This window comes from Fistularia commersonii, chromosome 6, assembly GCF_037954325.1.
Source record: "Fistularia commersonii isolate RoL2024-O1a breed Wild chromosome 6, RoL_Fcom_v1.0, whole genome shotgun sequence".
Classification (NCBI taxonomy): Eukaryota; Metazoa; Chordata; class Actinopteri; order Syngnathiformes; family Fistulariidae; genus Fistularia; species Fistularia commersonii.
Window position 1 is genome coordinate 17628916 of NC_141289.1, and position 26627 is coordinate 17655542.

At 41.2% G+C, this 26627-nt stretch overlaps 1 protein-coding gene across 1 annotated transcript; it reads left to right on the forward strand.

Moving 5' to 3' along the window:
- The first annotated feature begins 3896 nt into the window (after positions 1 to 3896).
- On the forward strand, positions 3897 to 26540 carry mpp4b (MAGUK p55 scaffold protein 4b). The gene is made up of 22 exons (XM_086148474.1): positions 3897 to 4014; positions 6511 to 6632; positions 6728 to 6849; positions 6952 to 7029; positions 12615 to 12698; positions 13833 to 13964; positions 17923 to 18004; positions 18713 to 18798; positions 19962 to 20036; positions 20114 to 20310; positions 20410 to 20468; positions 20942 to 20959; positions 21045 to 21086; positions 21171 to 21191; positions 21314 to 21328; positions 21977 to 22018; positions 22438 to 22611; positions 23115 to 23195; positions 23788 to 23881; positions 24519 to 24627; positions 24735 to 24869; positions 25455 to 26540. Exons 2-22 carry the CDS (start codon positions 6575 to 6577, stop codon positions 25644 to 25646), a joined length of 1896 nt encoding a protein of 631 aa, XP_086004600.1. The 5' UTR covers positions 3897 to 4014; positions 6511 to 6574; the 3' UTR covers positions 25647 to 26540.
- Positions 26541 to 26627: the final 87 nt, after the last annotated feature.

Genomic DNA, 26627 nt, shown 5'->3' on the forward strand with positions numbered 1-26627 from the left:
TGTTCCGGAAACACCGGTTGGCTCAGTGATCCAGAGCAGTTTTCTGGAGGGGGGTCGTTTAAACCCAAAATTTTCTCGCTGATGTTCAGACCTTCTTTTAAAAAGCGTTTTAAACACAAGAAATCAAACACAAACAGATCATGTGGAGAAATCAACAAAGTAAAAATGGAACTGTGTGTTGTTTTTTTTTTTTTTCTTATTCCTGAAATCCCACAAATTGTTTTTTGCTCAATTATGATTGCAGTTGTTGAATTGATTTGATACAAAGGAAATCTGAATAGTCACAGGATAGTGACCAGACACCCCCTTCCCCTGATGCTACTTAGAACTAAGAATTCTGAAAAAACAACGTCATTAACAGTATTTCTTTATTTCCCATGTTTAAATGCTGAGTTAAACTTAAATCCTGATGATTGCAAGAGTCCTATTTCGGGGCTGTCCTGCAGGCCGGTCCTGCAGGAGGAAGCCCAGACGCCGCACCTGCGGGCCGAGGTCACAACACCCGCTTCACTCCGACCCCGGCGTGTGTGTGTGTGTGTGTGTGTGTGTGTGTGCGGGCGACGAGGAGCCGAGCGATCAGGTGACGTCTGAGCAGACAGCCGCGGTGCCGACGCGCCATCTGTTCGTGCTCACTGTTCTTTTTTTTTAAGCCATTTGCAGCTCCACCTCGCCGCCGCTGCTTGTTTTGTCGTTTACGTCACCGCTCTCCAGTTTATAAAAGGGCTTAAGAGGGATTCACTGGATGACAGAGCCTTTTTTTTTTCTCCCCCCCCCCACCCATATCAAGGCTTTTGTTTTTCCCAGGCGGTTTAACAATAAAAAAAATAATAAAAGCCAGGGGATCAGAGCTATTATTTGAGGAAAGTAAATTTAGGCAAAGCTGAGGTTTTGCCTGCGCTCCAAAAGTACAAGTGGCATAAATCTAAATCAACCGCTGCTTCTAACCTGAGTGGAGACGCTCAGGTGGAGTTATTATTCTTTTTCCAAGATTACTAGTCACCAGTTTTAGCTTCCATTGTCACAAAGTGTAAAAAAAAAACATATACATATACTGTATAAGAATCTCCATGAATATCGACCAGAAATGTTGCTTTCTGTGCTGATGGTCCCGAATGCCTGGAACTATTTTTCACTGATTTACTTCTACCTTCACATATTTAATGAAGAGATTGGAATCGCCTAAAAGTTATTAAGGACGAAATGAAAACAAGAAATGCGCGGGGAATGACAAGCAATTTTTGCAAAAAACAAACAAGGAAACTCCAGCTTCCCCGAAATAACTCATCGCCTACCGCCCCCTCTGATCAGAATTGTTCAAAATAAAGATGAACCTGTGTATCTTTAAAACATCTGATGTGAGTGTTCTTTGGCACATCCCAAAGGTTTTTTTTGTCAGAGTGTCTTAAAAAGCCCTGATTGAATCAATGCTTACAATTGATCTATTAAACTGCGAAAAAGCGTCAGGTCTGATTGCTTCCAGCTTCCCCTCCCTCGCTGCTTCAGAAGCTCTCAGATGTGGATTTGTGGGCTTGATGAGACACCCAGCATGAAATCAAATCTGTCTGCCTCCTGATTTCGATATAACCTCACACACTGTTCTTGTTTTGTTTTCCTCTGTGTGTCCCTGTTGGAATTACATTCCTGGGCTTGATCCGCTAGGAGTTCAACGCTTCTCCAATGTTCCTCTTCACGCAATCGGGAGGATTAGTCACTGCTGCCGCTTAAAATACATTAAATACATATCTGTGTTTGAGGAACAAACTCTCCGAGGTTCGTCTTCTGTCCAAACCGACTGTTGGATCTTAAAACTCCAGACTGAACTGATCCTTGTTGTCATGCAGACGGACTTTTTCAGCTGCCGTGATGTGCAGTGTGTCAAATCGATCGTGATAAAGGAACAATAAATTCACCTTACGGGGGTTTTAACCAGTGTTTCCTGTGTTTTGCTAAAAAGCCACGAGAAAACAAACTTTCTCCCTGTTTTGATGAGTTTCTTAAGCGACAGGTTGCATTAATTTTCTTTTGTTGTGTTGGATCTAGGGACTTTTACCCATCAATTTGTGGCCATTTTATCAAACCTTGAGTTAGGAAATAATAATAATAATATCCCGAATAAACAAATTGTGAAATTATCATGTATTTTTAAACATATTTTTGAAAAGGTTTCCAATTATCTAATTTCCTGCTGTTTTCCAGATAATTTTCAGATTTTTTTTCCAGTTAATTTGTCCATTTTTTGGCTTAAAATTCAATTTAGAAGTTTTTAATTGAGTTTACAGATCCAGAGTCCTTCACATGTCAGGGGTTTTAGACCAGCAGAGTTTTTTTTTACTTGAGGCAGGATTAACCAACAAACCCACTTTATTTAAGCCACTTTAAGTGCAAAGAGATGATCTTAGTGTGTGTGCACAATAATGTGCGTTCAGCCCGTGTGTGTGTGTGTGTGTGTTTGTGCAGGGGTGAATTTCCTCAGGAATTAGAGGAGCTTACTGCACTGCTGACAGATTTTGGTTTGATGCAAAAGTTCTCTTTTGGAAGCATTATCTTAGGCGCACTTGTGCATAGAGACAATCCTCGAAACCCTAGAACAGCCATGGAATTAAAAAAAAACAATATAAACTTCGAGAACTCATAAAAAGTTTGTACAGTGAATAAATCCAGTGTTATGAACAGCTTAGAACTGCATTTTAAAGTAAATTATTGAGTGGTTTGTATATAACTGACTACAACAAACTGGACTCGCCATTCATTTTTGTCAAATATGAGGTACGAAACATGAAGGTATTACCGAAAGGGTAACCAACATTGTTATAAAAAGTAAAAATAGAAAAATAAAAGTAATTTAAAGTGTTAAAATGTAACATTTCCTCTCTTGTATGAGATATATACTACTAAGAAAATATTTTTTGTTAAGATTGTTTATCCATTTGTAAAAAGAAACAATTTGTTCCACTGAGAAAATAAATTGTTCCCACAAGATAGTAATTCATTTACTCAAGAAAATGGGCTCAGCTTAAATGTCAGATATTTTGTAAATGACCTTATGGAAAAACAAGAAAAAATTTAGTGTTAACATCCAAATGCATAAATGAATTCCAAAATGTTATTATCCTGTATTGCATGCGGCGAATTCACAAATTTGACAAGCGTCTGAGACTCTTTCATTACATGACATTACATTGCATTTGGCAGACGCTTTTATCCAAAGCGACTTACAATAGAGGACATAAGGACTGCAAATACACTTGCAAATACAAGATGCACAGGAAACATACAGAACAGTAAGCTTGGGTTAGTGAGTTTTTTGTTTTGTTTTTAATTTTTTTCATAAAGACATACACAGACGCGCACACACACTCTGTGAATGTGTTTCTACTGCAAATACACTTGCATATACACAATGCACAGGAAATATACAGAACAGTAAGCTTGGGTTAGTGAGTTATTTTTTTTTATTTTGTTTTTTAAATTGTTTTTATAAAGACATACACACACACACACTGTGAATGTGTTTCCACCAGTTGTCGCTATGCTGGATTTTTTTTATTTATTCAGTCTAATAAAATCGATCGACAAGGAAATTGATCTTTGTGCGCACAAATGAAGAATCTCGGCCTCCCGGAAAACTCCTGGAAATGTAGGACAGCTCGAAGCCGGTCTTTTCCCCTTTTTTTTCCTGTGCTGAAAGCGCGTCCTGTGAACGCTCGGCTCTCCCGCCTGCGTGCCGCTAAAGGCTGAAAGAGTTAAGAAGATTTGGCGGCTCCGCGGCAACCGGCCAGCCGGTGCGGGAGGAACTGGCTTCCGGTGGCCAGAGGCAGGAGGCTCACTTGCCTGGGATTAAGTGGGATCGGGAGAGATTACGTCTCTCTCTCTCTATCTTTCTCTCTCTGGAACTCCATGACAGTGCGGTGTTGGGAATCTGTTCACTTTCCTGTACACGTAAGGGCTCCTGGAAGAACCCGCAGGACCCCGCAGGATCCGCAAGACCCGCAAGACGGCGGGTGGACTCAAAAGGTATGAGGACCTTCTTCTTCACCGTTTGAGATACTTTTGTTTTAGTGAGGAATTTTTGGGGTGGCACAAATGTCAATCAACCAGTCGGGGAAGATTTTTCTAAACTCGTGATAAAAATTGATTATTGATAAAATAATAGTAATGAGGAAAAATCAGTGGCTATGTTGCACTTGTGTTTGATGAAAAGGCCGGGAAATAATTGATGTAAAAGTATTCCTGCGACAGCCTCACCTGCAGGTGCAGAGTTACACCAGAGATTATTAAAAATAAAAAGACAGGCGACATTTATTTATTTTTTTGTTTTGTTTGTTTTAAATCCCTTTAAACACAGGAACATCATGAATAGGAGTAAGAATTATACGCTTTTGGAGCATTTTTCTAAAATGATGGGATAGATGTGAAAATTGTTAAATGGTTTATTCTTGAACAGTGATTCTGGAAGTAACTTGTATATTATGACGATGCTCAAAAAGAAAAATCAGCCGCAACTTCATAAAAGCGTTGGAAAAAAAAGTTGTTTTCTTGTGAAACTGCTGAGTTCTTATACATGGCTAAAAATGAAGAAACACAACAAATGCAATCTCATGTTTGGGAATGTTTAATTTTAATTTTCTGTTCTGGCTGATGTGGTGGAATGTATGTTAGTCCGTGCAACAGAACAAAAAAAAATAAAGGGAACACTAAGATAACACATCCTAGATCTGAATGAATGAGATATTCTTATTAAATATTTTGGTCTTTATATAGTTAAATGTGCTGACCAGAAAATCACACAAAAATGATCAATGGAAATCAAATGTATGAACCCATGGAGTCACATCCAAATGAAAGTGTAAAAACACACTACAGGCTGATATAATGTCCTTAAAACAAGTCAAAATGAATCAGTGTTGCTTCCTAAGTGGACTCTTTGATTTCACACAAGTGTGATTAACTTGGAGTTACATTGTGTTGTTAAATCCCTTTATTTATTTTTGAGCAGTATATATTAACGTTCTTACAAGACTGAAAATAACCAGATTTTTCCCAGTGCTTCTCTCGCCGGAGGATTAATGAAAGAGATTTGCGAGTAATTCTCATTTTCCAACCCTTTTTATTGATTTTGAAGGTCATATTTTAAACGCTACTCTTCACAACTTCATAAACTGGCGACCGACCCTCACCCACTTTGCCCAATTCTACTTCTTCTTGGCGTCACGTGGGTTCAGATACCGTGACAGTTCTTCTGAAATCTCATATTTGTCGGCTTGATCAAGCAGAGATTAACGTCCGGACTCTAACTGTACTTACACACCATTAACCTCCCGACCCGTTGGCGCCAACGGCAGGCCGAAGACCCGATCGAAACCCCGGTCCTTTGAGAAAATAGATCCGTAATTACGCCGAACGCAGAGAAAACTCTCGTCTGTAATTACTTTTGAAGTAACACCTTATCTCGCTCGTCTTAATGGCGATTTAAAACCTCTCTCAGGTTCCCAGCATATTATGGGATTACGGGAAAAGTCAACGGCCACCACCGGGTCGAAGCGTAATTCTCGGAAAATCTATTTTGGCCTTCATTCAGACGCGAGTAAACGCTGAGGCGTCTTAGAGGATGAATGGATCTGTGAAGACGTGTGTTTACGTGAATCTCAGCGGATGAAACTAAGTTTCAAGATGCTGCGAAAATTCAATTTAAAGGGAAAATCTAAACATCTGTGTGCGTATAACACATATACATATATTTGTATTTTAACTCTACCAGTTAAAACAATAGAAACAAAAAATATAATTCTCCTTTGACGTCACTTTGAATAATCCGCTACTCATCTCATCTCATCACAGCTACAATACAGCGTTCCCTTCTATCATACTATTCTGCACTCCTTACCTCACTTGTTACTAAGACACTTATAGTTTTATCACTGCTTACTAAGACACTTTATAGTTTCACTGAGACACTTTATAGTTTATAGTTTATTTTTATTTCTAATTCTGCCTTTCTTTTATTATTTATTACTGTTATATTTTCTGTAACTCTGGCACAGCAATTTCCTTTGGGATTAATAAAGTTGTTCTTATTCTTATTCTTATTCTTACAATTTGTTGCATGATGCGAAATAAAAAATCCAATCAAAGCTAAATAGAGCTGGATCGAAGTCAGAACGATGCATCTGCAGTTTAACAACGAAGAATTCCAGCTCAGTCGTCCGACAGGCTTGTTTCTGTTAAAATTCTGTTTTTTCCAAATGAAGGCTCAGACGTGCCGCTGCATCCATGACGTTGATCTCCAAAGCAGATTTAACTGAATTTAAAGATTTGACCATATCGCTCCTGTAGCGCAATCCATAAACTTTTTAATTTAGTATCACTTTACTGATCAGGCTACGGACAATAAATCAATAAATCAACATGTGCATACTCGTATGGGCTATTTAGAAATATGTCTGGAGATTAAGCTGGGCTTTCCCTCTAATCCCCCTCCCCACGCCGCTGTGTCCCCTCTGCTTCTCAAAGTTGTCAGACGTATCAGAAAGCCGTCAGCCGGAGGTCAGGGTCAAAGGTCGAGGGCCCGGTGACCATGAGGCAGGCGGTGGAGGCTCAAGTGTTAAGCCCTCATTGTGAACTCGGAGAACAAGGTCAGAAGGAGAAATTGACTTCATTGTCACATGTTATTACATTGACATTTAGCCTCTTATGCAGCCTGTGTGTGTGTGTGTGTGTGTGTGTGCAGGTCTGCGTGAGATCCTGACAAATGTGGTTGAGGAAGTGAGGCAGTCGGTGAGCCAGGACATCGATGGAGCCGAGCTCCTCCACAGTCTGCTGACCTCCTCCTGGCTGCAGTCGCTTCTGAAGGTCTGAGCGTTTTCCGCCGTCCAGAGACGAATATCCAAATGTTGCTGTCCTGCTGAAGAAATTGAGATTATCTGTCATTCGTTTGTTTGTTTTTTTTCCCAGGTCTACGAGTGTCTCCAGAGGTTCCTGAGAGATTCCCCTGCACCGGCTCTGGACTCGGCATCGGGACTCTCATTCCAGGTTTGATTTAGTTGTTTGTTTTTTTTTCCTTCAATCCCAGCAGGCTGAAGATGTTCATTCTCTTGAGGAGCGTCGAATGTCTGTGGAGGTTCTCGGTCCTCCAGGTCAGGGGGGGGGGAATTCTTGGCAAAATCTTGTCTTGGCAACCGGAATTGAATTTCTTCACTTGAAGAAATCTCCCCCCTCATCTGAGAGGGGTCATATTATGTTGAGCCGTCTTTGGCTTCTCTGTTATTCCAGTGACTCCGAGGGCGGATGGATTTTCTGCCGAGGTGTTGAGTCTCGATGCCAACGGCGTCCTTTTGCGCAAAAGGTCTTCATGTTCGCTACCGCGTTTTTAAGCATTGCAAAGAAGTGGATGATCATAGCGCTCAGTCTGCTTGTCAACAGGAGGCGGTGTTGCTTCTCCTCGTCCGGTACATCGGAGGAAAGAGCGGAGTTGACGGCCTCCATCAGGTCGGTCAGCTTTTCCGCACTGTCAGATTTGAACTCCTCCTCAACGCCCAGAGCCGACTTAATGCTATCCTGCAAGGCGTCGCCAAGGCTGGCTTGGACCATTTCTTTGGAGATCTTCAAGCACGAGTCCTGAAGACACGAAACGATGGTGCAGGACACGTGTGTCTAAAAGTCCGTCAGTGCTCATGAACTTCGTCACGACGTCGGCCGAACCGAACAGCAGCATGCGCCGCTGTTCTTTGGTCATCTTCTCCAAGAAGAACTGGATCCGATTGCGAATCAGGTCATTTTTGATCACCGACAACAGCTTTGCGTCCGCGTTCGACTCGCTATATATTCCACTCGCTGTTGTCTGTTGTTGACTGTTAGGCGACGCATCTGTCAATAGTAAACTGCGCTTGAGTCTGGCTGCTGTGAACGCTGTGGTCTCAAGCAGCATCCCACCCTGTGTTTCTGAAACACACCTCCTTCACTGAACCTCACAAGAAGTTTCTACGAAGAATGCAGAAGAGTGCAGGACATGTATGTCCAAACATCCGTCAGCAGCTCATAAACTTTGCAACGTTAGCTGAACCGAACAGCAACATGTGCCGCTGTTCTTTGGTCATCTTCTCCAAAAAGAACTGGATCTGATTGCAAATCAGAAACAGAAACAAGCCTCCATGACTGAACACGGCAAGAGAACTGATGTCACTGCAGCTGCAGTCATCATATTTCAATCATGATGTCAGTAAGAGCCCTGATTTTTGGCCGGGAATCTCCTTTAAAGGTCACTTCTGAACAGTCAGTTCCGGGCTACAAAGTTTTTGGAGGTCACGGATGAGGGATTAGTGCTCTACTATTTGTGCTTTACAAATCCTTACAATCCTGATCGACACATTTGTATCTATTTCCTTTTTCTTTCTTTGACACTTTTTTGTAGATATATTTGCATACGCTCATGAAAATCCATTGCACAACCGTGATTCTGCATTTCATTTTCATAGGTTCCGTAAATGTATCATTTCAAAATCCGTCATGATATTTGCAAATTTTTGATTTTTTTTTTGTCCTTTTCCAACATATTGAATCGGCACTTTGGAGAGCTGAATAGCGTCGTTCCGGGATCCACTGGCTTCAAACAGCTAGTGATGGAACCCGTCGCTGTTCTTAAAGGCCGTTCATTTGACATCATCAGCTGCCACGATGGTGACGGGGATTTTGGCTTTGTCATTTTCCTCTTCCTTATAGACGCTACACTGATCTCACAAATCTTGAGGCCCTTTCTTATTGATTGCTTTTCTCTACTAGCAGGCTTTGAAGAAAAAACGGTCATGTTCGGAGTCCGATGTGATTATGAAAGATTTGTATGATAAAGTGACGTGGTATTACTTATCCTGATATTAAACCGGTCAATCAGGGTTTGTTTCAGAAAGAGGAGAGATGAATTTTTGAAATTAGGTATGTTGTTTTACACTTCTTTGAGTCGGGTTCCAGGCTATACGGTGCCTTATTGACATCATGGTTGAAGTGTTATGATGAATACAGCTGCAGTGACATCAGTGGAATTCTTCGTAGACACTTCTTGTGAGGTTCAGTGAAGGAGGTGTGTTTAAGAAACACAGGTTGGGATGCTGCTGGAAACCACAGCGTTCACAGCAGCCAGACTCAAGCGCAGTTTACTATGACAGATGCGTCGCCTAACAGTCACCGGACAACAGCGAGTGGAATGTATAGCGGGTCGAACGCGGACGCAAAGCTGTTGTCGGTGATCAAAAATGACCTGATTCGCAATCGGATCCAGTTCTTCTTGGAGAAGATGACCAAAGAACAGCGGCGCATGTTGCTGTTCGGTTCGGCCGACGTCGTGACGAAGTTCATGAGCGCGGAGCTGCTGACGGACGTTTGGACGCACATGTCCAACACCATCGTTTCATGTCTTCAGGACTCGTGCTTGAAGATCTCCAAAGAAATGGTCCAAGCCAGCCTTGGCGACGCCTTGCAGGATAGCATTAAGACGGCTCTGGGCGTTGAGGAGGAGTTCAAATCCGACAGCGCGGAAAAGCTGACCGACCTGATGGCTACGGAGGTGACAGAGGCCGTCAACTCCGCCCTTTCCTCAGAGGAACCGGACGAGGAGAAGCAGCAGCGTATCCCGTCGACGAGCAGACTGAGCGCTATGATCATCCACTTCTTTGCAATGCTTAAAAACGCGGTAGTGAACATGAAGACCTTTTGCGCAAAAGGACGCCGTTGGCATCGGGACTCGACTCCTCGGCAGAAAATCCATCCGCCCTCGGACTCGCCCACGATGGCGAGAGCCCAGCATATTATTGAGGAGAAGCTGACCAACTTTATGGACAACATAGCGCAGTATGAGGGTGAGGACGATCTGCCGTCTGAGGAGATCCAGAGCTTGGCGGGTGAGGTGGCCAAAGACCTGACCAAGCATAAACCCCAGAGGAGGTCAAAAGCAGCGGGCCGCATTAAGCTGTTCATGGGCAAATACCTGGCCAGAGCGTCCATCCAGCGCATGCTGACGTGGATGATGTTGAGCCACGGGAGCGAGTCCATCCCCAGGTGCAGCAAGAAGTGGATGGACAGTTTGTACGTCCGCATTGACGCCGTGAGCAGAAGCCAGCTCAGAGACTCATCGGCCAAAGCGGTGACCGGCCTGGTCTACAACTGCATCTCCGGTAGAGACCCGAGCCCGGAGGACTGCGGCGAGGACGGCGGCGCCGTCGCGCTGTCTCAACAGCCCGCCGTGTACGGCGAGATGTGGCGCTACACCATGGTCTTCCTAGCTGTCATGAAGTGGTGGCAGGAGTCCCAGGCCGACGGCTACGCCCGCAGGATGATCCAGGAGGTGGAGGACGGGCTGAACCTGCAGAGTCAGCCGGCGGTGTTTCCTTCCGTAGAGGACGTGATCTCCATGACCGGCATGGATGCCAAGTCGGAGTCGGAAATGAGGAAAGTGGCGGTTGGAGTTTTTGTCCAGAAACTGGTGTGCAGGACTTTGAAACGGGCCAAAGTGCAGGCCAACGTGATGAATTTCCAGGCCGTCATCGATCGTCTGTGCGAAGAAATTTGGGCCGAGGTCAAGGACCTGGACTACGATATAACGTCGGAAAATTTCAAACACCTGGACAGACAGGTGTACAAGGACCTGTGCGCCAGGTGGGGCTGCGCTGAGCTCATACTGGTCCACATTAACAGAAAGGCATCCGGAATCGAGGGATTCATCGCCGCCTCTTTTCAGCTTCATATCACCTCCCAGCAGCAGAGATGCAGTGCCATCTGTAGGTTCTTCTCTGCGCTGGGCAAAGTCATGACAAAGCCTTTCCAATGAACGGCTCGGTTCCAGAAATGACTTGAGTTTCAAGTTGCGAACTCCTTCGCCTGTTTCTTCCTCACTACAGCGGAGCCATTCAGTGCCTGCATCAGAGACGAAGACAGTGGTCCGTCAGTAACACTCCATCGGACCCTCACGAACAAGACCCAGAAATAGGTCGAGTGCAAACAATATCTTGTCACAGTTAGTCCAAAGGATGGACCAAACCAAACCGAAGACAAAGGCTCACCTGGACAATCTCCAGCAAGCTACCAAACTAGCTTGCCGACCTGAGCAGGCTGGCTGGCTAGCTAGCCTCTCAAAACTCCAGATCCCGACGGCGACCTGAGCAGGCTGGCTGGCTGGCTAGCTAGCCGGCTAGCCTCTCGAAACTCTGGATCTCGACGGTGACCTGAGCTGTCTGGCTAACTAGCCGGCCAGCCTCTCGAAACTCCGGATCCCGATGGCGCCTAGCAAGACGGCATTTCCATCGGCCGAAATCTTCTTGCTCCTCCTGCTCCACCATCTCTCCCTCCACCAAAAATCCATCTCCGACATCCAGCTCCGACACTTGCCTCCTCACAGCAGCACGACACTCAGCTGCACACCGGCGAAGCTCCTCCAGCTTGTCCCTGGACTGGCGCTCATCGCCACACTCTGCAATTATGGACTTCTTCCCAATAATTCTGTGTATGTTCTGTTCCTTCTGTTTTTACTTGTGAAGCGTCTTTGAGTGTCATGAAAAGCGCTATAAAAATCCCATGTATTATTATTATTATTATTATCAAGTGACCAAAATATTGTTTCAAGGTCAGCTTGGAGTTGGTTAAGGTGTTTCAAAGTCTGGATATTCAAGAATAAGTTTGCTCCCGACAGGTTGAAAAGGAAACAAACTGGAGAAAGTCCAACTGTTCCAAAGACGACTTTAATATACATTTTAACGGTGATGGCTTGGGTTGTATTGCTTGAGAATATAAATCTGCCACCTCGGTAAACAGTGTTCTTTACACGGTGAATAAATATGTATATCATCGCGGGACAGTCTTTGTGTAGAGTGGATTTCCATCGATGTTGGTTGGTTGCAGGAAGGTTCATTAAGTGTGTGATGACACAAAGCATTACAAGCGGTCATGATGTGATGACATCTCAAATGATGCCATCGTCATGATGTCAGCAGGAGACGTCCGAAGTCTAACCTCAGGCAAACGCACTGAAAAAAATGTAAATGTAAAAGTTCTGCATATAGAGTCAGATAATCGCTTTATCATTGCTATAGGCATGATATAGAATACAAAATAATGTACTTTAATTGCAGTATACACTACATATTTATGTATGTGTGTATAAACTGTGTGCATGTATATATAATATGCATGTTTATCTTATTTTGTGAATTGCAATTAGTAGTTTTATATGAAATTTGTGTAAAATAATGTGCAATTTCAATAAAAAAAAGTTCAATAATGGTGCAGTTGTTTGTCCTTACTCAAGCAGATAGATTTTATTCGCTCGGCGGCACCAAGAGAGAAATGATGAAAGCTCTGAGGTCAAAGATGGCAGGGAGTGAAGAGAAAAAATTGACTTGTAGTTTTGTTTTCCTGCCCGCTGCATTTTGTTTTCTTTCAAAGACGTTGGTTTTTATCTGTAAACAATACAGCCGATATCAGGTTTCCTCTGGTTATCACTGATAAAAACACGACAATTGTGATGTTTTTCATCTTGTTGAGGTTTGGATTGTCGAATTCATGCAAAAGTGATGCTCTGATTTCCCGTTCAAAATAATCTTTCTTTAAAATGTCAATGTCTTGTTTGGTTGCAGCTTCTGATAGATATTAAGTCGTTACCGAGCTGCTCTGAGGAGGCAAAGGAACTCTATCGACTCCTGCGACAGCCTCACCTGCAGGTACAGAGCTACACCACTGATTATCTATTAAAAATAAAAGACAGAGGATATTTTGTTTTGTTAAATCCCTTCACACAGGGGAACATCATGAATAGGAGTTCCTCAAAGGAGTAAGAATTATACGCTTTTGGAGCATTTTTCTAAAATGATGGGATAGATGTGAAAATTATTAAATGGTTTATTCTTGAACAGTAATTTTGGAAGCAACTTAAATATTATGTCAATGCTCAAAAAAAATTGTGTTTATTTTTTTTTGGGAAACTACTGAGTTCTTATACATGGCTAAGTATGAGTAAACACAACAAATGCAATCTCAGGTTTGGGAATGTCTAATTTTGATTCTCTGGAACGTGTTTTAGTTCCTACAATAGAACAAAAATGATCAATGGAAATCAAATGTATGAACCCATGTTACGCTGAAAATGAAAGTGGAAAAACACACCATAGGCTGATATACAGGGCTGTTTCAGAAAATTAAAATATTGTGATGAAGTTCTTTATCTTCTGTAATGCAATTAAAAAAACAAAAAATACTTTTTCATGATATTCTAATATTTGGAGATGGGATTTTCGAGTTTTCTTAAGATGTAAGCCAGAATCAGCAATATTAAAATAATAAAAGGCTTGCAATATTTCAGCTGATTTGTAATGAATCCAGAATGTATGACATTTTTGTTTTTGTAATTGCATTACAGAAGATAAAGACCTTTATCACAATATTCTAATTTTCTGAGACGGTCCTGTAATGTCCTTAAAACAAGTCAAAATGAGTCAGCGTTGCTTTCTAAGTGAACAGTTTGATTTCACACAAGTGTGATTGACTTGGAGTTACATTGTGTTGTTAAAGTGCTCCCTTTATTTATTTGACCAGCATTTTTCTGTGCAGGATTGAATTAAATGTCTGTATAAGGCACACGTGTAATATGTCTCTATTGGACATTTCACGGGACGTTGCGATGAGCTTGTAGATTTCTAGTCGCTCAACTTGGTTATTCATTGTCATAACTCAAAATTCCTTTATTACATGCAAACTGCATGATGTATCTCCATAAACCGGCATGAACATTTTTCATTTCACCACCGTTTGTTGTTTTCCATCCAGTCACGGATCGCTTTAAAACTGTTTTTACCCAGGCCCTTCTCTCGGCTCACGATACGGTGGCCCTGAAAGACTACGAGCCGGTTTTGCCGCCGATGCCAGAGGACGCGCCGGATGAGGAGGAAGCCACGAGGATCGTCTGCCTGGTGAAGAACAAACAGCCTCTGGTGAGCGACACGTCGCTGTCATTCAACTGTTTTTTTTTTTTTTTTGTTTCCGCTCCTTTTTGTGCTGCAGTAGATTTGACAGCAGCCAAGAGAACATTGCTGTTCTTGAGGCCCAATTTGACCCACAAACCCATTTCTACTCACTGTTTTGCATCACATGACCTGCTTATTGGGTCACATGCAGATGGGATCGCCCTCTTATTATGCATGAATCTTTTTAATCCCTTGTCAAACAGTGGTTGATCTCTTTTTTGCAGAAACACCGGAGAAAAATCAGTCGTTTATTAATTAAAGATGGAATTTTTCTGTTTAAAATATGTTAGTTTGAGTGATCTTAAGCCACTTACATACTGAAAGTTGTGAATTGTTTTTTTCTGTTTATATGTTAACATTAATGGTCATTTCATGTTAAACAGTTCATGTTAAGGTTCTTGTTTTGCAGCTTTTTAAACCCAATATGCAGGTGGAACAGTATTTATTGCATGGAGTTGCAGTTGTTAAATCCGTCCTTTTCTTCATTTGGTTGACTTCTCGATATTTAATTGTGAGATTTGGAATCCTAAAAATTCCGAGTGGCTGGTTCTTCCAAATTTTTTTTTAAATTGGGGTAAGGATTTCTGTCCGCTCTTTTGTCAGCTCTAATGTTGTATTCAGAAATATTTATGTAAATGTTGAAATATTTTTTGCGCTTAAAATCGAAAACTTCTCTTGAACTAAACAGGACTAAAGTAGGGTCATATTTGGATTATCTAGCCCTTTAATCAAGCTCCTTATTGACAATATTTTTATTTCAATTGTATGTTACTGAATAATGTGCAGATTCTAATGCTACAAATAAACCAGCATTTAAACTCGACCATAACGGAAATATTGACTATGTTTTCAAACACAGTGGAAACTTATTTTTTTCTGATTATAAATCAAACAGCTGACAGCAACCATCAGAGAGCAGATGTTTGTATTCCATGCTCACTAATTTGTGTAATTGGTTTGGATAGTTCATCCCTGTCAATATCTTCAGTTTGTCAGTAGCTTAGTTTTAAAAGCATTTTTTTTATTTTAGAAGAATAAGAATGTTTCAATTGCATTATTCATACATATTAAATGGGACATTTTTCAAGCCATTCCTGAACAGGCTTAACTGATATATGCCCTTTTAGCACCTGTTTTCTCTGGGTAAAAAAAAAAAAAAGTTATTCTGCAAACATCTCAACTGCAGCATCTCTTGATTTCTTCCAGTCTTCACAGAATTCACTGTCCTTGTAATCCTGATGTTTTGTTGTGTCTGTTGTCACTTCTAACGCCGACTCTTCTTTACACAAGCAGAACTCTCATTATTCACAGTGAGAGTCACTGCTATTGATTTACACAAGTGATACATCTAAACTAAATGACAAAGCACTAAATTCAGTTTTTAAGATCAGGAAAATTACAAGACAAAGTTGAGAGTCATGTATAAGTTATTTATAGATGTCATATATGATAGGATAGGATAGGATAGGCTAGGATGGGATGGGATGGGATGGGATGGGATAGGGTAGGATAGGATAGCATGGGATAGGATAGGATGGGATGGGATGGGATAGGATAGGATGGGATGGGAAGGGATAGAATAGGATAGGATGGTATGGGACTTTATTGATCCCTATAGGGAAATTAGTTGTCACAGCATAGCAACAACAATATAAATAAATGTAACATAGAAAAAAACATATAAATAGAAGGAACAAGTGAAAACAACAACAGCATGAATAAACATCGATAACGGCATGAAAAAAACACAGGAAAAATATATAGTCATAAATGAATATATAAAGTAGTGGTTGATGCGGGAAATCTGTTGAAATAATGGCGTTTATTATCATAGCAAAACATATGAAATATTGTTCCACTGAGATTATTTCTATGTAGCATTTCTTCAATTTTCCTGTGTTTGTGAGTGCTTGGTTCAAAATTGCCTGGAGCCCTGTTTCTTGAAGCTGACGCTCTAGTCTGAAACTCATGTTCGTCATCAAGCAGACTCAATGGGGATTATTTGTACAGCCCTGCCAGTCTTATTGACAAAACTAATTTATGATGTTAGTTGCATACAGTGGGTTATTTATCCTGTAGCTCAAGAACTTAGAAGTCCTGATACTGACAACAGGGTTGCAGCCTTCTCCCTGCAGCTTGTGCTTTTCTTCCTCTCCCCAAATAAGTGATTCTGTTTTCTTGGCCCTTTGCACCCAGCAGAGAGTTAGCCTGCCACATTCCAGTCCATCCTCTCCCTGTGCCAGACGCCTCCACAGGGGGATCCGTTGTCACTGGGAAACCCTGAGGCGTTTGACCCGCCACAGGCTTCATCTCGGGGCCGCTGTCGGGGTGCCGGGCCCGACAACTGCCGGAAGCCTCGATGCCCGGGGTTCATCGTGGTGTAACGTGCGGAGAGGGAGCTACCCTCCTGTTGAACCGCTGGCTCACCCAGCAGCTCAGCCGTACCCCCTTCCTCGCTATAATGCCGGGAGAAACTGCCAAATTAGCCGCTGTAGACTTTGTTACACCAAACTACTATGGGAGCAAAATTTAAATCACTCTGCACCATCGGTCTACAGCTCTGTTCTTATTGGTAAGAAAGGATCCGTTGTTTTGTTATCCATCCTTCACCTTCATCCATTCCATCACTTTACGATGCTTTGTAACGGATGGAGGATTAATCTTTCTTTTCTTGTTGGAGATAACTTCATCGATGAGATAGACAGGAGAGACGAGGATGACTCACGGCGGTCCGCCAGCAGCCCGTGTCCCCTTTCCATCCAGGGCAGAACCCCGTTCCGCCAGCGGACCCTGACTCCCCCCGGCCTCTCCGTGCCGTATTACACCAACATGGACGAGTACCTCCAGCCGGGCCTGCCTCCAAAACTGAGAAATCAAAATCCGCGGATCCGCACGGCTCCCCCGAGCCCCATGCGACCTCACCGTGTGGTAGAGATGCCCCCCGTGGAGCTAGCCAAGCAGGAGAGTCTAGATGAGCTGAGGAGCACGGTGCAGCTGGCAGCCAGCTCCATGGAGAGCAGCACTAAGGACATCAAACTCCTCGGGGAGAAGATGGCAGCTGCGACGGAGCGCATGTCCGAAACTGTGCAGGACAACTCTCAGGCTCTGGCTCTGCTCAGTCAGGTCGTGGAACGGCTGCAGGTGGTCCTCGCCGCCTCCAGGATGGAGGACAACATCCCGACCGTGACGGCAAAACCTTCTGTCAACAAGCAAGAGGGGACACCCAAGAAACCCCCCAAAAATTCGGGTCACTGCCTCTCCCCGGCACACTCGCCCATATGGTCCATCCCCTCACTTCCTGCCTCCAACTCCTCCTCCAGCTCCTTCAGCAGCTTCGTAGAAGCTCCCTCCACCTCTCAGGGGACCAGTTGCCTCTCAGGATCTTGCCACGGATCACCCCAATTAAATGCAAAGGGTTCCCCTTTGCAGCAGAGGACGCAGCTGGACCCAGAGTCGAGACCATCCGGACGTCCTTTGACCAACGGCAGGTTGGAGGAACGTGGCCCGGCTGCGACGGGAGGTCGAAATCAGAGAAAGAAAAGAAGAAGGAGGCAACACAAGAAAAGATGATGAGGGTCCAAAATGTGGACTTGTTGGATCTTTGCAAGCTGTCTCCACATGGAGGCTGACCTGCAAACAGTGTTAGTTAGAGATTTCTTGTTTTCCACAGCATTTCCTTTCATTTTTCCTCCATCCTTTGGTTTTAAGCGCTGCTCCTTCATAACTTCACTTCATTTCATTTGGATTTCAGTGTTTGTTTTCATGTATTCTGTGTTTTCAACCTTTTTTTTTTTCCATTTCACCCAATGTTTCTTTCTGTGCCATCCAACGGGATCCATCGATGTGTCCACGTGGATCTATCTGACCTTGTTGTGCGTCTTCTTCACCTTAAAGCTGGTTTATTTAGTCTTCTTTTCTGTCGTAGGGGGCGACCATTAAGAGAAATGAGATCACAGGGGAGATATTTGTAGCTCGGGTGATTCATGGAGGCCTGGCTGATCGAAGTGGTGAGTCAGTTTGCCTTTGAATAATCACAATAGCTCGAGAAGCAAGGCCATTGGGCCATTGGGGCCTGGAAGGCCTTCTCTGCTGGCCTAAAAAATATCTCTATCACAGACTGGTTCAAATTATATTTTGACCACGAATACCTATAAGATAATTCCAAATGGTCTGTCTGCCTCTTTTCATTGCTTTTTCCCTGGCTGTGTATCTTCCAGACATGTATTTTCATATTAAAGCATTTAAACAATCACCTTTCAGCCATTATTTGTTGCCAGGCAAGGTCAAAGTCAAAGAACTTTGCCTGGAGGCCTGCAGAATCAGATCCGCAGGTGCTCGAGCAAAAAATAATTGTCGATGAAACCGTTGCCTCAACCAATCAGATTTTGAGTTGAGACACCAAGGCCTTCTAGAAGGCGTCAGCGTGTCACACGCCCTTTGATTGGATAGGCAGAGAGTGTACTAGCCACAATTAGCAGGCTACATTTGTAGCGAGCTATACAAACACAAGTATAGTTGATATAATCGCTAATTTGTCAACCCATGATGACTGAAAGAAGACCTGAAATTGATGTGGTTTGTTTCTTCAGCAACAGCATTTATTCTGGCTTCACGAGTTGTCTCTGCGATGTAACGGCTCTTTATACTGCATTTCTGCATAACAAGATGTTTTTTATAGCCACTCGAAGACACACGTTATGTTGACATGTGTGCAGGCCTGCTTCACGCCGGGGACAGGATCATAGAGGTGAATGGATTTCCTGTGGACGGGATGGAACCGGAGCAAGTCATACAAGTTGTGGTAGGTCACTGAGGTCAGAAAAGGCCAGAGAAACAGAAGTGCCAGACCATTTCTGTAGTTATGGATACCAACATAAAACTTTGTTCTAATTCTATCCATGAACAAGAGCCACTAACTTTTCTGCCGAATGCTCCAGGATGGGTCTTTTTCATGTGTCTGTTGTGTTCTGAACGTCTGTCAGCAATGAAATTCTGAGTACTGAGATTTATCGAACAGCAATTTCTGATTATATCCATTAACAAATTAATAATCTCGTTGATGTTGTTGGTAAATAGTGTCAGAGCATGTCGATGGAGATAGGTGTCTCCAGAAGCCCTCTTAAAAGGGTTTTCAGTGAACCCCTACTGTCAGGCGAAATGATGCAAAAGTTTTCTACTCTTTTTTTCTTTTAGATTCTTCAGACTATATTCTTAAATTTGTCAACTTTTACCGTTTTAATAAGAATAAGATATATTTTTCAAATCCATAACTTGAGAATTCACACAACAATAAGGACAAAACTTTACAGCAAAGTTCAAAAGTGTCAAGTCATTTAATGTTATATTTCTGTGGCTAAGGTCAAATTTAATACATAATCAACATAGCTAATAACTCAATGTAAAAAATGTCATGAAGGAGGAAAAATTGTTTGTGCTTTACCAAAAAATGTTGAAACTTTTATATGTTGTTTGTTTCATATTGTGCCATTTAATTTTTTTTAAAAAAGGAAAAACAATGCAATAGATGTTAAAAAAATTGAAGATGTTAAAAAAAAATGTGTTTTTCCAAAAAAATTTGAAACTTTTATATGTTGTTTGTTTCATATTGTGCCATTTAATTAAAAAGAAAGGAAAAACAATGCAATAGATACAACAGATGTTAAAAAATGTTTTAAGATGTTAAAAAAAAAAATTGTTTGTGCTTTATCAAAAAATTTTGAAACTTTTATATGTTGTTTGTTTCATATTGTGACATTTAATTTTTTTAAAAAGGAAAAACAATGCAATAGATGCAGTGGATGTTAAAAAAATGTATTAAGATGTTAAAAAAAATGTTTTAAAATACATTGTTATAAGTGTTATAAGTCTATAAGTTATATAAGTGACAACACATTAGCCAACTTTTGGTAAACCAAGCATGTTGTTTTATGGCTCATTATCCAACATCCTGTGTCTTTCCATCAGCAAGCCAGAGCCCAAGGCACCATCATGTTCAAGGTCGTCCCCATCACGGAGAGGCCCGTCCACAACCAGACGATGGTGAGCCAAACTTTACCGTGACCTTCTCTCAGCCCTCGGCGCATAAACCCCACCTACTCCCAAACTGTCCGGATCAGATTTACGTGCGAGCCATGGTGGACTACAGCCCGCAACACGACCCCACCATCCCCTGTGCCGATGCAGGGATGAGCTTCAGAAAGGGAGACGTCCTTGAAATCGTAGACCAAACTGACGCCCTCTGGTGGCAGGCCATGAAACTCCCCGTTAACGCAGCCTGCGCCGGCCTTATACCCTCCACCGACCTGCTCAGACGGTGAGTTCCCCTTCAGAAAGAAGAATATTATCTTTTTACAGTAGCAGGGATTCTGCCTCAGTGTTCGGTCTTTAAAAGCCAACCTGAATCCTGTTGCAGGAAGCAGAGGGAGTTCTGGTGGTCTCAGCCTTATCAGCCACATGCCTGCATACACACCTGTGAGTATACTACTGTGTGTGTCTGTGTGGGTGTGTATTTGTGCAAGTATGCATGTATACCTGCAATCATGGAAATGAATAGAAAGTTTCTTGTTCATTTTCTCGATCTTCTTTTTTAATATATTTTGTTGCTTGCTTGTGTCGGGGTGTTTTGTGATTATTCCTAGCTTATCTTAAGGTTATGTTTTACATAATTTCGGTGTTCCATATCTTATTTGTTGGTAATCATTTTTTTTTAAAAAGCAATGATGAACAAATGTAAAAATTACAAAATAAAATTGGTTACATATTCCCTTTAATTATTGTTTTATAAATTCTGAAAATCAATGCAATCAATCCCCTTCACACTCACACACACACACAGGCACGCAGACACACACACACACACACATTCACATTCCCACAGGATTTGAACTCCTCCTCCATGTGTTCATAAACACCTAAAATTATTTCTCACCCCTTGCCTACATAAGTGAGCACTGTCGAGGAAGGTAAGGAGTATTTTCATATCATGAACGCACTTTTACCCGGATGAAGTTCCCAAATTCATATTTTCTTCTAATTTTTTCCCCACAGAAGAAGACATGATGGCCATCGATGAGAGATGTGTGGAAGCAGGTAAAACATTGCTTCATGATGTCTTTTCTGCTCAGTCATGAGTCGTTTCTCATTCGCCGCCCTCTTGTTTTTCTCTCCCGTCAGACGAGGAGGCTTTTGAATCTGGTAGGTAAGTCTTTGTTATGTTCACCTGCTTGCTTCATACAGGAGAATCTGCCTTTGTGTTGGGACAAATCTCTTGTTTTGTTATTTCTTGCTTTCCGCCGGGAAAAAAAAAAAAATGCCAGACGAACTCAGAGAAGGTGAGAGTCGTTCAAATCTTACATGACTTCACAAAAATAAATCAAAAGTTCTTCATTGACTGACATATTCAAATAAATTCATATTAACGTGTCCAGTCAAATAACGGGAATTATAGACACAAGTTAAGGACCGTCTCAGAAAATTTGAATATTGTGATAAAGTTCTATATCTTCTGTAATGCAATTACAAAAACAAAAATGTCATACATTCTGGATTCATTACAAATCAACTGAAATATTGCAACCCTTTTATTATTTTGATATTGCTGATTATGGCTTACATCTTAAGAAAACTCAATAATCCTATCTCAAAATATTAGAATATCATGAAAAAGTATTTTTTGTTTTCTTTAGTTGCATTACAGAAGAAAAAGAACTTTATCACAATATTCTAATTTTCTGAGACAGTCCCGTATATCTCGGCCCCATCCGCTCCTGTGGTTCTTATTATTTAGTCTATCTTAAAATCTATGATTCATTAATCCAGTTTTGTCAGATATTCAGTAATTCTACAAAAAGAGTAATCATCCTCATTATTTTTTTCTATTATTATCAGTGGTCAAAGTTTTGTTATTTATTTTTCCCATTTTCAATTTTCTATCTTTCTTTTCTTTTCAATTTTCTTTGCTTGTCTTCATTACAACCCAGAGGAGGATGATTTCAGCAGCAACACTGAAGGGATCTACCTAGGTACGTCTCCAACTTCAACCCCTTATCCCATCTCTAAAGTTAGCGTATATTTATAGTTGTATATGACCATTTGTTAATCATACTAATTGCTACCTATTTGCATGTAATCTGCATATAACAATTATCCACCTCTACTTGCACTAGCTGTAAAAAAAGTGCATTTTTTTCCGTCAAATGAATACCGCATATTCTGTACACATGCACTTCTGCTTTTTGCACTTCTGATTAAAGGCTATCTGCGTTTATTACTCTGTATCCCTACATGTGTCATGACAATAAAGTTGAATCTAATCTAAACTAATCAAGCCTTCCAACTTAGCACCAGAGTGTGAAGTTAAAGAGGAAAAAGCATCTTATTGAAACAAGCCGTGTGTTGTTTTTTTTAGTCTCATATTTATAAAACCTGGTATATTGGTCAGCCGGTTTCAGGCGCAGTTTGCGTCTGTGTCGCCGGTGGTGTCAAAGCTCCACCCAGCCGTCCTGCCACACCCGCTGCTCCAGCAGCTGCCACAACGCCCTCAGCAGCCCCTACGAGGAGGTGGTGCGCTACCATCGCCACCCAGATGACCCCCATCGGCTCATCGCCCTCTTAGGTACCTCCGCCCTCCATTCATGTCCCCATCCTAAACGTTTCCCAACAAAAAAAAAAAAGTGGTATTTTTTTTAATGTTTGCCAGTCACGCTCTTGTTTTTTTTTAAATATCCTGCTCAAAAAAATAAAGGGAACACTTGAACAACACAATGTAACTCCAAGTCAATCACACTTCTGTAAAATCATAGTGTCCACTCAGGAAGCAACACAGATTCATTTTGACTTGTTTTAAGGACATTACATCAAAGTTGGATCAGCCTGGAGTTTGTTTTTACACTTTAATTTTGAGTGTGATTCCTAATCCAGACCTCCATGGGTTGATACAATTGATTTCCATTGATCATTTTTGTGTGATTTTGTTGTCAGCACATTCAACTGTGTAAAGAGCAAAGTATTTCATAAGAATATTTCATTCAATTAGAACTAGGATGTGTTTTTTAAGTGTTCCCTTTATTTTTTTGAGCAGTGTATATAAAATGAACAATGACCTCTTTTCTGTCTTAGGTCCGTCTGGTGTGGGTGTGAATGAACTCAGGAGGCGCTTGATTGAGATGAAGCCCAACACGTTCCAGGGAGCACTGCCTCGTACGTATGGGGGATACGTTCGTAAAATCACCGTACTCACTGTGATTTAGAAAAATGCATGGAGTTGGCAGTCCTTTAAAAGAGTCGAAACAATGAATCAGAACAGCAAAATATTTAAAAATGACAAGAAATTCTGGAAAAATAGAAAAGATTTAGCTAAGAAGTTGTAAAATCTCTATAAAGTTGCTTGAAAAATGTCAACAAGTGAGAATTTGAAAATTTAAAACATACTTGGAAATTACCAAATATTACAATTTAAAAAAAAAACAAACACCTTAATTGATTCAAGCACCAAAGACAGAACTACAAATTATAATAATAATAATAATAATACATACGATTTGTATAGCGCTTTTCACGGTACACAAAGACGCTTTACAAGTTTGCGACAGAAAAACATAGAACAATTATTTACATGATGACGTGTTAAAGGATTTCCTGAAAATAAACAAGAAATTTTTCCTGAAGTTAATCAAATTGAATTGCATATTCTCAAGTATGAACTGAAAAGGAAAAAGTAAAAAAATTGTATTTGGTTTTTACTTTTTTGTTTTAGATTTCCTCTAAGTCACTGTCTCCGATCCTCCCTCAGACACCACACGAGCCCCCCGGGGATACGAAGAGTCCGGCAGGGAATATCACTTCACCAGCCGGGAAGTTTTCGACAAGATGGTTTACAACAACAGGTGCGTGACGCCACAAACTATATAAAAGGTGAAATACAAAACATCAGTATTCGTGATTTAAACGCTTATTAGCAAAATGATGAAAGACATTCAAATAATGAAGTTAAAACTGTGACGATGGCAGAGCCTTTTCATTACAACAGCAACAATATTATTAGAAATGATAATAGTAATGATAATAGAAACAGAAAAAAAAGAAATAAAAAATGAATTGCTGGTGTTTTATTACATTTTCCTTGTTGAAATATAACATACGCATAGGTCATAAAATACGTTTATTTGTTGAATAAACCGTAAAAATATGAATAGGCATTTGATGGTAAAGCAGACTAGGAGGCCAAATTTAGAATTTTATTTAAGAGGAAACAAAACACTATCAACTTTCCTTGAAATAAAGTCTATATTTACAAACTAAGAGATATAATTACCTTATTTGATACATTTTCTACCAGGTAAATGCAATTAAATTAAAAAATTAATTATTTCTTTTTACTTTGTCCCGGGGGAAAAGAGCTTGCACAATGATAATAATACCCCATTATAGCCGGATAGCAAGTCTCGTATTGTTGTTATAATTTTTAGAAAATGTTTTTTTCAATGAGTCTTTGGATTCAAACTAAATATTTGAGTCCGGCAGGTTTGTGGAGTACGGGGAGTACAAGGGGAATCTGTACGGCACCTGCGTGGAGGCTGTGAGGGACGTCTTGAACAGCGGGAAGATCTGCATCATTGACATTGAACCAAATGTAAGAGACACTTTTCGCCGTCAAATATGTTTTCTCATTTTTGTTGATTGTTTTTTGCAAAAAAATGAAAAAAAAAACTTTAAACGTGACCTATTTCCCTGCCTCAGGCCATTCACGCCGTGAGGACCTTTGACCTCAGAGCCTTCATCATATACATAAGGCCGCCGTCTCTGGAGCATCTTAGACAAACAAGACGGGATTCCCAGGTTATCACCAACTACTACGTCAACCGGCCGTTCAAAGTAAGAATCATCCTTGGATTTTAGGAAATCATTAACAGGGAGTGGAAACTGGCACCAAGCCTTGTTTCCCTAGGAACCTCACTCTGATCCACAGGAGAGAAGGCAAACACAAATGTCCTATGTATCCAGTAGCTTTTCCTTCAAGCATCCTGTGCTTGAACCTCTTTTTTAAATGACATACTGATTCAATATTTTGGCCAGATGTTAATAAGAACCATTGAGCGGTTCATAACGAATCATATTCAGAATTGATGCAATGTATGACCATACTTCACATGTTGTTCCTCATTGCTTATCCTACCCATCCTGATCATTCCCAAAGAGAACTTAGCATCTTCATCGACCTCCTGCCCCCCGTCTTTTCATCGTTGTAACTGTCTCTAGGCCGCACAGGAAACAAACAAACTAAAAAAATTAAACTTCATAATGTATCCATGTTTGCTGTTTGCCCCTCTTTATTACTAATCTTCTCACAAGATCTTCAGAGAATTATAATTCAAATTTTTTGCCCTATTTTCTCAAGAGCCGTAATGAAACACTTGTTTTTTTTGTCACCGTGCAATGAAAGATTCTGTCCTCCACCAGGACGAGGACTTCCAGGAGATCGAAGACACAGCCAGGAAGATGGAGTCCCAGTACTGGCAGTTTTTTGACCACGTGATTGTGAACGAGGATCTGCAGGACTCGTGCTCTCAGCTTCTGGCAGCCGTGATGAAGGCGCAGGACGAACCGCAGTGGGTCCCCGCCAGCTGGATCCGGCCTACCGCCGACTCGTAAGACAGGGCGGACGAGACAAGACCCTGTTTTTTTTTTTTGTTTTAAATGGTGGTGATTCAAGACACTGTGAAACACAACCCGAAGCTTTATCAGTTTGGTTTAACCCTTTGTTGGAGGGCAGCAGGGCACAAAAAAAAGCAACTTACATCTTGATGCATTTGATCTGGTTCTTAAGACGCTTTAAATCCCAGATGGAATGGTGCTGGATTCAAGCCTGGATAAATCCCCACGGCTGAGTGAGATGTCCATGTCAGAATGTATAGGTTATCTTTAAAGCTGCAAACAATTATAGTTAAGCCTTATTTTAGTGTCATCAGCCTAAAAAATTAAGAGCATATTTTTCAAAATAAGACAAAAAAAGTTTTCGAAGCCAACAGGTTGATTTCCTGTCCTGCTCCGCCCTTTCTACACCTTCGCCGCAATAAAAACAATACCTTATTCTGATTGATTGTTTACACACTAGAAAGCATTTTGTTTGCGTAATGTTGTCATTTGATTGTGTGTTTTTTTTTTTTTTTGCTATATTTTGCTATGTTGACAAATGTTCAAAAAGCAGTATTTGGCCAGGTCAGAGGAACGTTTTCACAAAACGTACAGTTTCAGTCTTTACAATACAGGGCCGTGCCATACAGGAAAGGATGGCAAGCGGTTATTTTCAGCTGTAACATCACTTCCCTGTGCGCTTTACTTTTGTGACGTCACAACTTCCACATTTGCCCCATGTGACACCTGAAGCCCCACTTTTCCACAGCGTGGAAGCACAAGCTGGATGCGACACAGAAGGGCATTGCATTAAGATAAAGGCTTTACAATTGATATGATGCTATAGAAATTCATGTTTGTACTTGTTGATATGATAATAATAAAAATGACTGTGTGAACTTTACGATCTCATGAAAATGGTGTAGTTTTGCAAGTTTAAGCCTTGTGAGTTTCATGTCACGCGTGGATGCTCTTATTTTGAAAGCACCGGAAGTATCG